Source organism: Labrus bergylta, chromosome 7, assembly GCF_963930695.1.
Source record: "Labrus bergylta chromosome 7, fLabBer1.1, whole genome shotgun sequence".
Classification (NCBI taxonomy): Eukaryota; Metazoa; Chordata; class Actinopteri; order Labriformes; family Labridae; genus Labrus; species Labrus bergylta.
The window spans coordinates 24,966,448-24,979,032 of NC_089201.1; the positions used below are offsets into that span (position 1 = coordinate 24,966,448).

Sequence of the window (12,585 nt, forward strand, 5' to 3'; positions counted from 1 at the left end):
AGCAAGGCACCGAACCCCAAAACTGCTCTGGAGTGCTCGCTGTGGGCAGCCCCCTCACTCTGACACCTCTCCATTAATGCATGTCCATAGGATCCTGTTTGTGCTTGTGTTTATTTAGGCCTATGTGTGTGTATCATGTTCATTAAACAGAGTGTAAAACCAAATTTCTCCCAGAGGGAATATTAAAGTATAAATTATTATTATTATAACTATTATTATTTTTATTATTTTTCCAATACTTACAAGGAGGTTGTGGTGACATGTAAAAAACATGTAGGCTACAAGGGAGTAGCTTTAGGCAGGAATGTGAATGATGATAATTAGTGCTTATATCTCTGAGTTATGCTACCATTTAAACATTCTGGAGGTTTAAAAACGACACAGTTTGTGAACTGATCTTATTGCTTCGTCCAATTCCAGCACATCAACCTATACAAACACTTGCCATGCTGTTTGCTATAGTCTTCTTTATCTATGGTGCTTGGAAGACAGAACATACTGTTATGTTTCATCTACACAATACTGGTGTGTGAGCTCCGCCAACAGCAAACACAATGTTGGACCACTCCTTCAGATGGTGACCGTGACAACAAACGTGTTAATCCAATCAGGACAGTCGATAAAACAAATTACACTGGAAAAGTTTTGATTGTAGACAGAGAATGAGCAACATGTTGTAATAACTTTTGACAAACCACTATTTGACTTCCCACTCCCACAGCAGTTATAACAAAGTAGTGTGTCATACAACTTGACAGAAAATCTAGAGGTAAACAGAAATGTAACAAAAAGCCAAACTAAATGTGTAAAATAATCGCTGAAAGTTTTGTTTCTAAAAGCTAAACTTGTTTACTTTTATTTATATTTTAAATATGTAATTACATTTTAAAAGTTAGTCCCATTGTAATAATACATAATGCATCATTTGAATGTAGGGTTGACACTTGGACGGTCCAAACATAGAATGAACATTTAAAGAATACATTTAAAACAAGGAGCACACTGTCAGCTGTTTTACGGTTGCCAATGAAGTCTTAAAAATAGGGTAACACTTTATGTTAAGGTGCTTGTAATAACCATTAATAACAGGTTATAGGTCACTTATATATATATATATATATATATATATATAAACAAGTTTCTTTGTGTTAATGAATGTCTTACAAGCCAATTATAAATTAATTTATAGTTCAATTAACACTGATGAAGTCTTATTAATGTTAATAAACATCTTATTAATGTTTATGGTGGTATATAAAGTGTTAATACGTTTCTAATAAGAGCCTATACATAGTCTTACAAGACATAATAAATGTGTTAATTATGCCTATATTAACACTTATATAGTCTTATTTGTGTTAATAAGAATCTAATAAGGTCTTATAAGTCACTTATTACCTGTTATTAATGCTCATTACAAGCCCCTTAATATAAAGTGTTACTGCAGATTCTAACAATTGTTAGATAACACATTCCATGTTGCTTTTGCTTGACTGGTACGTCATATTGTCTGAATCAATTGAAGCTTGTATTTATCTCAAGCCTTATCAAATTTCTTAAGTGTATTTGAAATTTGTGCTAATATGATGTAATATAGTTTTGGACACATTTTAGATGTCATCTTGTGATTTTGTATATTTTAACACATATTTATTGACCTCTCCAGAAAATCCTTCCAGAGATTGTTACTTACTTACTTACTTACTAGTTAGCCTTGAACAGATGAACACATTTTCAGTAAAACATTGTCAAAGTAGTTTTTTCCATAAGGGTCTCCTTCAATGGCTGGTTTACTTGAGAGATATGTTAGCGGCGATATGTAGAGGCATGTTTTGGCGAAAATCTGCAGGGTGGGACATTAACTTGCTTTTTTGACAACGAGCCAACTGTGGCAACAAACATGTCCAGATTTTTTTTATTATTATTTTTTTCTCCCTTGCTTTGGCTCTTTCCAGTTTCCTTGATGACCTCGCTAGAAAGCCTAAGTTTTCTATATCTAAGATTTTATTGAACAATTTTGCAGATTGTTACAATATCAGAATGATTTTTCCTTAAGAAGCTGAGCTAAGCTAAATGTTGCTGTGCTCATGATGGATTAACGTTAGGTCTTTGTACTATAGTAAGGTATTTTACCTTTGCGCTATACAAATAAAGATTGATTGATTGATTGATTGATTGATTGATTGATTGATTGATTGATTGATTGAATAATATACAGCACTGTCTCTAAGATTGGTCTCACCCCGACATTAAGTTACCACATTTCTAAATCGTACTTATGTGATACAGGATGGATCATTCTTTCATTGTGTTGAGACATGTAATAGTGCAAATGTTGTTTTTGAAATACTGTACTTATGTGCATATTTAGACGTATTGATCATGATTTTGTGTCCTCAGTTTACAACTTTGTCAGCAGCATCTACAGCGCTCAGGGCAGAGAGCACATCCATGTTACCAGGAGCTGTCTCAAGGCACACACAAGAAGAGAGAGGAAGATGATGGAAACTCAGTTTGTGGTGTTCGTCATCAGAACCTGTTATCCTAAGAAAGTTTAAAAGACTATGAACAGAAGTATACATGATATTTTTTATTAATTAAAAACGAACAAAACACATTTCAGTCATATTGTGAATTTCACTTGACGAATATTTAGTGTTTCTGTCTACACTGAGTTGTTATTGGTTTGTTATAAACTTTAAATAAACATCTATCTTATGTATAAGGAAACCCATACTTCAGTCTTTGTTACATTAAGGGATCATGTGTATCTTATTATAGTTAAAATCAAGCTCTGATCTCAAATTCAGCCCTTTGGAGTTTGGCAATGATCATCTAGACAATCATCCAAACAATGATTGTGAGGGACTTAAAAAGAAAAAGACTGCTCACTGGATGCTGGGACTGTGCTGGATTCATGCAAAGGCTTTACCATCCAAGTTCACTTGTGCTATATGGTCATTTGCTCACCATTTCCAACAGAATACATTTGTCTTAGCCCATTAAGAAAACCACCGTTTAAAAGATGCTGCGTTCAGAGTCCTGGAGCTCCTGCACCAATACGATCAAACCTGAACCTTACATCCAGGCCTTTGTGCAGGACATGTGACTGTAACAAAGTCAAATGACTTCTGTGTCTGCAGCACACTGTCCAAGTTTTTCAAACAGTGCCCGTGCTGGAGGGCAACCTCGAAATTGGAGGACAGTTCCCTGGAAACATTTGGAGTTCTCCTTTCTGTTTTGCTTCTGTTCAGCAGTATCAAAAGTTTTTTTTTAAAGCATTTAAAAGCTCATTTAATAAAAGACTGTATGTAGTTTTTGTGCCAATGCCATATGTTTTCTTCTGAATGTGTGTACTGGGAGGATTAACTGGGAAAACTGGATAGGGCAACTTCACTTCGACCTGTCTATTAGGGATATGAACATGTGAAACCTGATTGAGCTGAAGTTGACTCATCTCTGTGGGCTATCAGTTCACATGATCATGATTAAGAAACTGAAGTATATCAGCATTCTTATTTGTGTGTTTTTTTGCTTGTTTGAGTGTGTGTGTGTGTGTGTGTGTGTGTGTGTGTGTGTGTGTGTGTGTGTGTGTGTTGTTTGTTAGTTTATTTAATATCTTTTTTCATACACATATCTTTGCCCTCCTGCAAGCACAAACCGGGTCACAACCTGAGTATAAGGCTGAGCAGAAGAATGATATGCATTAGCTATCGACAAATGAGACTGGATAGCTTAGTTTGAGAGATCATAAGTTAGTGTTAAGCTTCTGAGTTTCTCTCTTCAGGATACAATTCAGTTTGCAGAAAATGGCTCTGTGAGTATGGCATTTTCTTACCTTTGGCTATAAGTTACTTCAGTGAAAACAAGACAAATGTGAGTATTTTGTGAAACTGTGAAAAAGGGCAGTGCCTGCAAGATTAGAGTCATTAAAAACCAAGGTTGGCAAAAGGGCTGTATGTCTATGACACTGTGAAGCATCCTTCAACACGTTTACTAAGAGAGGACCCTGGGTCCTGGAGGTGTACAGGTCATGGAGAGATGGTAGATAGCCGCCCTCTCTGCAGATTGGATGCTACACTGCAGCTTGCATTTGTCCTCTTCTGTGGCTGCAGCGTGCCAGACTGTGATGGAAGAGGAGAGGATGGACTTGATGATGGCAGTGTAGAAGTGAACCATCGTGGTCTTTTGCAGGTTTCATTTCTTCAGCTGCTGCAGGAAGTACATCCTCCGCTGTCTTTTGTTCACTTGAGGTCCTGGGTGATGATTGTCCCCAGGAAGCGGAAAGTGGAGTCACAAATGGTGATGGGGGTTGATGCGTTTTTTCCTGAAGTCCACAAGCATCTCCACTGTCTTCAAAGCATTAAGCTCTAGATTGTTCTCGCTGCAACAGGTCACCAGATGGTCAGCCTCCCACCTGTAGGCAGACTCATCCCCACCAGAGATGAGTTCAATGAGACACATTTCAGCAATTGAACAGTTCACTTGCTCTGCCTGAAAGATGACATGGTCCTCAACACATGCATGCACCACAACTTGTGGACTATATGCTTGAATTTTCACCACTCTAATGTGTGCTGGCAGTCACTTTTTATAAAGGCTGAAAGAATGACATAATCTGCAAAAGCAAAAATGCACATGTGAGGTCCCCAAACAAGACACACTCCTTCCCAGCCTGGGCCCTATACACATTCCTATACACAAATTATACAAAAGGAAAATTGATAGTGAACCTCAAAAAGGTTGTGGCCCAACCCTTAGTAATTATGTCAAATTTCTTAAGATAAGACTTTCATGTAGAAGCACATGCAAAGGTCAATGTACATATCACCATTCCCTTAAGTCTTTAACAAATGTTTGGTCAATGTTTGGTCCAGTGATATGTGGATTTACTCAGATTTACAACAATACATACATACTGTTTGTAGTCATGGTGGCACAACCCAAAGCTTAAAATTCTCTGGATCATTGAAAAAAATACTCAATTTTGTGAATTTACAATGAATGACATACTAATTCCCCCTCATTACAACCAGGACCTCAATAAAAACAAGAAGCATATGGAAGTTAAATTTTACTGAGGAATCCTGAAACCTACATGTAAGAGTTCTCAGTCTCACAGGGTATTTGTTAATAATAACCAGACATGACTATAAATGGAGTCTGAGAGTGATTGACAGGAAGCTTCTTGACACAGATACATAAAGATGCAGTGTTGTCTTAAGCAGCTTCTTTATGGGTGTGATCCTTATAGAGAGAGAAACCACAAGGTTTGACGCCCAGTATTCCTCTTGTACTCCTCCTAATCTGCAAACACCTAATGCGCTATAATACAACACATTGGTAGTACAGGACCATTTGGCTCAACAATCCCTGTCTGAACATGGTTTACTCAGGTATTACGAGAACTGCCAGGATGCCACTTGAATGGGTGATACCGTGGCTCGGCCTCTGCCTGGGGCTATCTACAGCTGGCAGTGGTATGTACACTCCCAGGAACATACGGAGAGGGCAAAAATTAAATCTAATTAATGATCAATAATGTCATTAATATATCAAGACAAATACATCCTAAAAACATGTTCTGATGTCCTTACTGGATAACATAAAATGTAACAGTGCTTTTGCCTGATATTTTTTGTTGATGTGCACTGACTGTATGTATTATTTTTTTGAAGTGACGGTTGAGATGATGAAAAAGCCAGTGATCACGGGTAATTTATTATTTTTCAAAAAATAATGAGAATCAAGGTAGAAATGTACAGTTTCAACCATCGTCTAACGGCATTTTTTTCCCCACACAAACTAGAAGTGATATCCACTCACAATGCCCAGTTCTGCAGCTCATGGGGAAACTACCACTTCAAGACTTTTGATGGAGACTTCTTTCAGCTTCCCTTAAAGTGCAACTACGTCCTGGTTTCTGACTGCAAGAACGACTATGAAAACTTCAATATTCAGTTCCAACGGCAGGAGGAAAATGGTGTCACCACCATTAAAAAGATCACGATGAAACTTGATGGAGTTATTGTGAAATTAGACAACACTGGCGTCAAAGTCGATGATAAAATGTGAGTCTGTTTTTGATGATGGGAGTAGTTGTTTTTTTTTACCATTGAAGCTTTTGTGACTCTTCTTTACCAGTGAAGGTAATGTCCTATCATCTTTTTGTAATGTGTTTTGTGCTATCTAGTGTCACTGTACCATTCAGCCAGAATGGCATTTCTATTGGAAAAGTTATGTCCTATGTTAAAATCGAGGCAAAGCTGGGTTTGACTGTCATGTGGAATGAAGAAAACTCCCTTTCGGTAAGCATAATCATTGTGCAATGTCATAATTTCATTTTGGCAATGTATAAATCATGTCTGACGTGTTTAAATATATTTTTGGGGACTGATAGACACAGACATGAAGATCTGACTATAAATAATCTACAGTTGTATTGCTATTTGAAAGAATCAAGAATTGAATCAGGAGGCATAAAGATAAATTCAATTTAAATTAAAGGTCAACACATTTCTGAGGGTTAGCTGTTTGATAAAAACTTTGGACAATTTTGAAGTTGATGAATTATCCTTTAATGGCATTAAAGAAGTAATTTATGATCCTACCAAAGATATAAGTCTCAGAGATGCTGTTTAAAATCAGAAAAGCAACAGCAGAGGCAGACTATTCAATCAATTAAAGACAACGTTTTATTAATCAGAGGCAACCAAAAGAAAAGGGAAGGCTATGCCTGCAATAAGGAGCACAAAAGTCAATCAAAAAGTTCAAGTACATTTTATTTTTTCAAAAGTTTAAGTCCCCTTTTCTTGGAAAAATTTTATTCGCAGTCAACATTTGCTTAGTTGTCATGTGGATTTTCAAACTATCATTTACAATAAGAGACTACTATTCAAAAAATGTTGTCGGGCAAAAACTGCAGTTCTTTTTTTTAAGATATGTCAACATCATCTTCGCATTTCAATCACTTTTACTGTTCCTCTGATCTAAGGTTGAGTTGGATACACAATTCATGAATCAGACCTGTGGCCTGTGTGGTGATTTCAATGGCATCCAGATTTATGATGAGTTCATCAAAACAGGTAATTGCTAAATTATGAAGCTGGTAAAAAAAAACTTCATAGAATCCGTCTAAACCTTTGCTTAAAACTCTCTCACTAGAAACAAGCGAGTCTGTAGCAAAAGAGGAATATGGGGCTAACTGGAAAGTGGATGGACCTGATGGAAAATGTGAAGAGGACTCTGCTGAAGCCAATCAAATCTGTGCAAACCAGGTATGTGAGAATGGAAAATGGACTGACCTTTAATTAATCTATTTATAAATTATACATATTCATTATATATAACTATGAGACACAATTTAAATAGATTACATAAACTGATCCACAGAAAGGCCTCTGTGAGAACCTGCTGTCAGGACCGGCTTTCCTCAGCTGTCAAGACCTGATCGATACTGAGTCCTTTATCGAAGCCTGTGTGCAGGACCTGTGCCACTGTAACAGCAGCAAAACATGCTTGTGTTCAACTGTATCAGAGTTCTCCCGTCAGTGTGCTCATGCAGGCGGACAACCACAAAATTGGAAGACCGCAGAGCTGTGTGGTGAGAACAGCAGACAGAATATTTATATCTATTTTTTTTATTTTTTTTAGCTTTGATGATTTTACTCCACCGTTACTATACTATTTTATTTTAAAATGGCTGTATCTAGATCATTTTTTTGTCTGTCTGTGTTGAATAGCAAAAACATGCCCTTTCAACATGGAGTATCAGGAATGTGAAAGTCCCTGTACTGACACCTGCAGCAATCCCCAGAGAAGCCAAGTGTGTGATGATCACTGCGTAGATGGATGCTTCTGTCCGTCTGGTAAGTTTCCAGAACTCAAGTACAGATGACATTTATACAGAGTCCCGAAGAATTAAACAATATTTGTTGTATTCATTTCACACAAATAAGTAACTACTGTTTTGTAATTAATGTTAAGTGCTTTTGACTTTTGCAATTGATATGCAAGTTAGTATTAAATGCAGTTTGAATACATTCATGAAGCTGTCACGATTTTTTAAATGGCAGGCAAGCATCTGTAATTTTGTTTGAAGCAGAGTAGAATACTGAATTAAATATGAAATGTTAAGTTTACTACTGTAAAATGTCCCTTGGTTTATTGAAAGGTGCTATATAAATCCAAGCTTTTATTATTATTATTATTATTATTATTATTATTATTATTATGAATAATAATGTTAGATTTTTAGGTTTGCACATCCATCACATTAGTTCTGGGGGGGGGGGGTTTACTTAACCTATTTTAAATGTATAAACAAATTCAAATAAATAAATGGACAGTGAAGGCCAGTTTAGGTGTTTTGATTTAATGATTTAATTCTTGTGAAGATATGTGTTTATGCTAAAAATATTTGCCTTGTACAGAAGTTTTAGGACTGTAAAATTTATGGTTAAATAAAAGAACTCATTGTTTGCTGTTCATACATGCTCTCAAATGATTCACTAAGCACTTTTCATTTACAATACATAAGTACAACATTAACTGGTTTTGCATTGTTTAAATAAATTGACTTTTGGCTTAAGACTAATCATGTCATTATGTCTCTCCAAAGGGACTGTCTTTGATGACGTTGCGCAGACTGGGTGTGTTGCTGTTGACCAGTGCTCCTGCTTACACAATGGCAAGGAATACAAATCAGGAGAATCATACTCTAGGACATGTAAAACATGGTAATATATTTACATATTTCATTTAATGTTCAAATTTGCATCATGTTTGCTTAAGGTGATATGAACAGTCAAACTGACTGAACTCTATTTTCAGCACCTGTACCAAAGGCCAGTGGAACTGTAAGGATGTGGATTGTCCTGGTATCTGCTCTGTGCTGGGTGGATCGCACATTTTTACCTATGATGATAAAAAATACACTTTCCATGGAGAATGCTCTTATGTTCTCACTAAGGTGAGGCATTCAAACTGAAATAAATTCATAATTTAATTCACAATCAAACCCACAAAACCAGTTTGTAATTTACTAAAAAATGTTATCTTCTTATCTTTAGGAAATGCATGGCACTACTGTTATTGGTGACTTCCGTGGCTGTGAAAAAACAGCTAAATCAACTTGCCTGACTGCAGTCACTCTTCTACTGCCTAACCAAATGGTAAGCTTTGTCTATGGAATGGCCCTCTCCTAATAAAGTACCTTTATCCCACTTTTTTTTCCTTTTAAATGTGTTTGAAAGATTTAGTTTTAACAGAAATATTGCCATTTTTATTTTCCACTGCAGACGATTGTAGTAAAAGCTGACGGACAGGTTTTTAAAAACAACATTTTGGCTAACCTGCCATCTTTCTTAGGTGAGTGGTTGCTTATTTTAGTTACTGTTCTTTAAAATCACAACATAACTGACTGCTCCAATCAAACAATGCTTTTTAATGTGAAAATGCTTTTTTTTCACAGATGATGTAACCATTTTAAGCCCATCAACATTCTTTGTTGTGATCAGCACCTCCTACGGGCTTCATCTTGAGATTCAGTTAACATCCCTTATGCAGATTTACATCAAAGCCAATGTGTCCAATAAAGGAAAACTCAAGGGTGTGTTTCTTTTCTTAAGTGCTCTTGCTTATTATACTAAACAACATCCTCATGAAATGAATATTATCATTAGTTACTAAGCTGAAGTCATTCTCTCAAACAAGGCCTTTGTGGAGATTTTAATGATGTGGAAGCAGATGACTTCAAAACAACGAATGGATTGATCGAAGGAACGGCTGGGATATTTGCCAACACATGGAAGATCAAAACAAGCTGTCCCAATGTGAAAAATAGACTGATGGATCCATGTTCTCAGAGTGTAGACAAGGGTAGGTCTGAGACACCTTATCGTATATCGTAGAATCAGTCTTCACAACAGGCTGCCAGTAAACATGTTTATTTGTTTTTACAGAGAAATATGCCAAATACTGGTGCTCCTTGCTGTCAGATGCTAATGGGATTTTCTCCCAGTGCCATTCTGAAATAAACCCTGAAGATTATGAAGCTGTAAGTAGATATTTGTTTTTATGTACATTATGTGTATCAATATTGCATGTGAGTCATTCATTCTACTGCACTTTTCAACTATTAACTTAACTAGTTGCTGCTTCTCTTCACAGTCTTGTATTTATGACACCTGCATCTGTGACAATAGTGAGAAATGCATGTGTGCTGCTTTATCCTCCTACGTCCATGCATGTGCTGCTGAAGGTGTCTTATTGGAGGGATGGAGGGACATCACATGCAGTAAGTGAAATGTGGAGTTAATGAAGATAAGTAATAATAATACATATTTATTAAAATCAAGCTAAAACTAAACTTTTTTTTCCCCCTTTCAACAGAGCAATACACAACAACATGCCCATCTAACTTTGTGTATGGCTACCAAATGGAAAGCTGTGGTCGCACCTGTCGCTCTCTAAGTCAGTCGGACTTAACATGTGAGGTTAAATTTACCCCGCTTGATGGCTGCGGCTGTGCAAAAGGAACTTACCTTAATGACGAGGGAGAGTGTGTGTCAGCTACAAAATGCCCCTGTTATGTGGAAGACATGGTGGTTGCTCCCGGCAGCGTCATAAGAATCAGCGGACAAACTTGGTGAGGATTTAAATATTTCCAGTAAAATTGATGTAGAAACACCTTTAAAGCAATTTAAAATGAGGTTATTGAAATCTTTATTTGTCAGGTGTAGCCAACGTTTAGAGGAGAAAAGGGTGGGGAATGACATGGAACAAACGGCTCTCCAGCAGGAGGATAACTTTAAATGTTGGGATTTTTTTTATTTTTACACCCAAGACATTAAGTTAACTTGTGGCATTTATTTATAACTGAGAATAAATAATTCTAAATATGTCAGGATCATAGCCCCTAGTGCAAATGGTGGGAGTTTGATTCACAATCATAGGTGCACACATGGGCGTGTGTAAATTTGCTAATTACAAGAATTGGGCGTTGAGTATCACTCAGAAACCAGCAAGGACACTTGTAAAGATCTGTTGCGCGGTTAGTGTTAGTTGGGGCCCACTCAGTTATGTGTCAAGCGGGTTGGCCAGAGGTGACATACCCCAGTGCCCTTGAAATCTGAATGACCTAAAACTATGATGGGTTATTTAACATCTTGGTGGGCCCATATTTACTGATGTTTTTTTATGCCTACCTGTGTGGCACATTGTTACTCTGGTTTTGAAAGGTGCATTGTTAATACATCTATTATTGTTTTTATCATTATTTGACTTCTCAGAGGCAGGACTTATGGTGAAGTCAACCATTGGGGTTGGTTTGCAAAAGGCTGTTGTACATTTTTGACTTTTTAAAGTGGCACATTTCCTTTGGTTGTCCTAAGATGATTTATACATTGCCACACTTCTTTAAAGGCTTTATATGTGATTTTTCACACTTAAATATAATAGAAATCAAGTATATCCTCTGAAAATAGCTCTGCAAGTCATGACTGTCTACAATGGGTGTAACACCCGAGTCCCACTGTCTGTGATGCTTTCCGAGTTTTCCGTGTCCTATCTGCAGTTTGTTTACATCGTCGGGCCAGCCGGCCGACTCATCCCCTCACGTATGAAAGTTGTTTAATAGAGAACAAACCATATGACGTATTTCTTTTTTTTTTTAAACTTAGTTTTTATTTCAGATTCAACAGTTTATATAATAATATTCACAGTTCTTCAATGTTCCTTTTTTGTTTACAGCTGTATCTATATGTTTACAAGGATAAACACAAAAATAAAAGAAAAAAACAACAAGACAGATATAACTTAACTCTATCATAGGGTAAAAAAAAAAAATATATATATATATATATATATATATATATATATATATATGCTTGGGTAAAAAGCCAAACAGAATAATTATAGCAAGCAGCTTAGGCACCTGCAGAACCTCATCATGTCATTTATGAACATAACGACATCTTAATACTGATGTGGAAATATATTGTATAGAAAGATTATTATTAAAGGTATGAATTCCCTATTTAAGGGTATGCATGAAAAAAATTAAAAGGTAAAAGATGTAAGCATAACAATATAATGGTAGCCTATCAGTCCTGAAAATAGTAATAATAGAAAACAAAATGTGACCTATAAAAGTATGTCACCTATGAACCACACCATACAGGCAAAAAAAAGTAAATAATGCTTGATCATATCTGATCCTGTACAACACCTGCTACATACATACCTCCCTCATGTATCTTTCTCTCCCGCCCGCGGCCAGAATACGTTTTTCTTAACGTAATCCAAAGCTTTGGTAGCATCAACGAACTCCTTTTTACGCGTTGTTGTGAGAGATGCGAAACTTGGCTGGAAAGAGAAGTCCATAGAGGATTCCCTGTCTCCCCCGTAGCATCCTCCTGACCTCCATGAAGGCCACTCTGGCTTTAGCGACATTTGCTGTGTAGTCCGGGAATATGGCGATCGGACTTCCTTTGTAGTTGAGTTGTCCACAGAATGTCCATTGTGTAGTCTTGCGATTATTACGTGTGGTTTGTCCCCCGGTCTTCTCTGCGTCAGGCTGCGGTG

The 12,585-nt window shown here is 36.7% G+C and overlaps 1 protein-coding gene across 1 annotated transcript in view; it reads left to right on the forward strand.

The window, feature by feature from the left end:
- The first annotated feature begins 5,378 nt into the window (after window positions 1–5,378).
- LOC110003062 (mucin-5AC-like) overlaps window positions 5,379–12,585 on the forward strand; it is a 36,531-nt gene continuing 29,324 nt past the window's right edge. Inside the window, exons 1-17 of the mRNA XM_065957124.1 lie at window positions 5,379–5,480; window positions 5,679–5,714; window positions 5,810–6,071; window positions 6,194–6,308; window positions 6,995–7,085; window positions 7,165–7,277; window positions 7,393–7,603; window positions 7,743–7,868; window positions 8,621–8,738; window positions 8,833–8,971; window positions 9,072–9,173; window positions 9,300–9,369; window positions 9,473–9,610; window positions 9,715–9,879; window positions 9,963–10,057; window positions 10,171–10,297; window positions 10,393–10,648. Of these exons, the coding sequence (XP_065813196.1) occupies window positions 5,384–5,480; window positions 5,679–5,714; window positions 5,810–6,071; window positions 6,194–6,308; window positions 6,995–7,085; window positions 7,165–7,277; window positions 7,393–7,603; window positions 7,743–7,868; window positions 8,621–8,738; window positions 8,833–8,971; window positions 9,072–9,173; window positions 9,300–9,369; window positions 9,473–9,610; window positions 9,715–9,879; window positions 9,963–10,057; window positions 10,171–10,297; window positions 10,393–10,648 (2,261 nt within the window). The 5' untranslated portion in view covers window positions 5,379–5,383. The remainder of the gene's footprint in view (window positions 5,481–5,678; window positions 5,715–5,809; window positions 6,072–6,193; window positions 6,309–6,994; window positions 7,086–7,164; window positions 7,278–7,392; window positions 7,604–7,742; window positions 7,869–8,620; window positions 8,739–8,832; window positions 8,972–9,071; window positions 9,174–9,299; window positions 9,370–9,472; window positions 9,611–9,714; window positions 9,880–9,962; window positions 10,058–10,170; window positions 10,298–10,392; window positions 10,649–12,585) is intronic.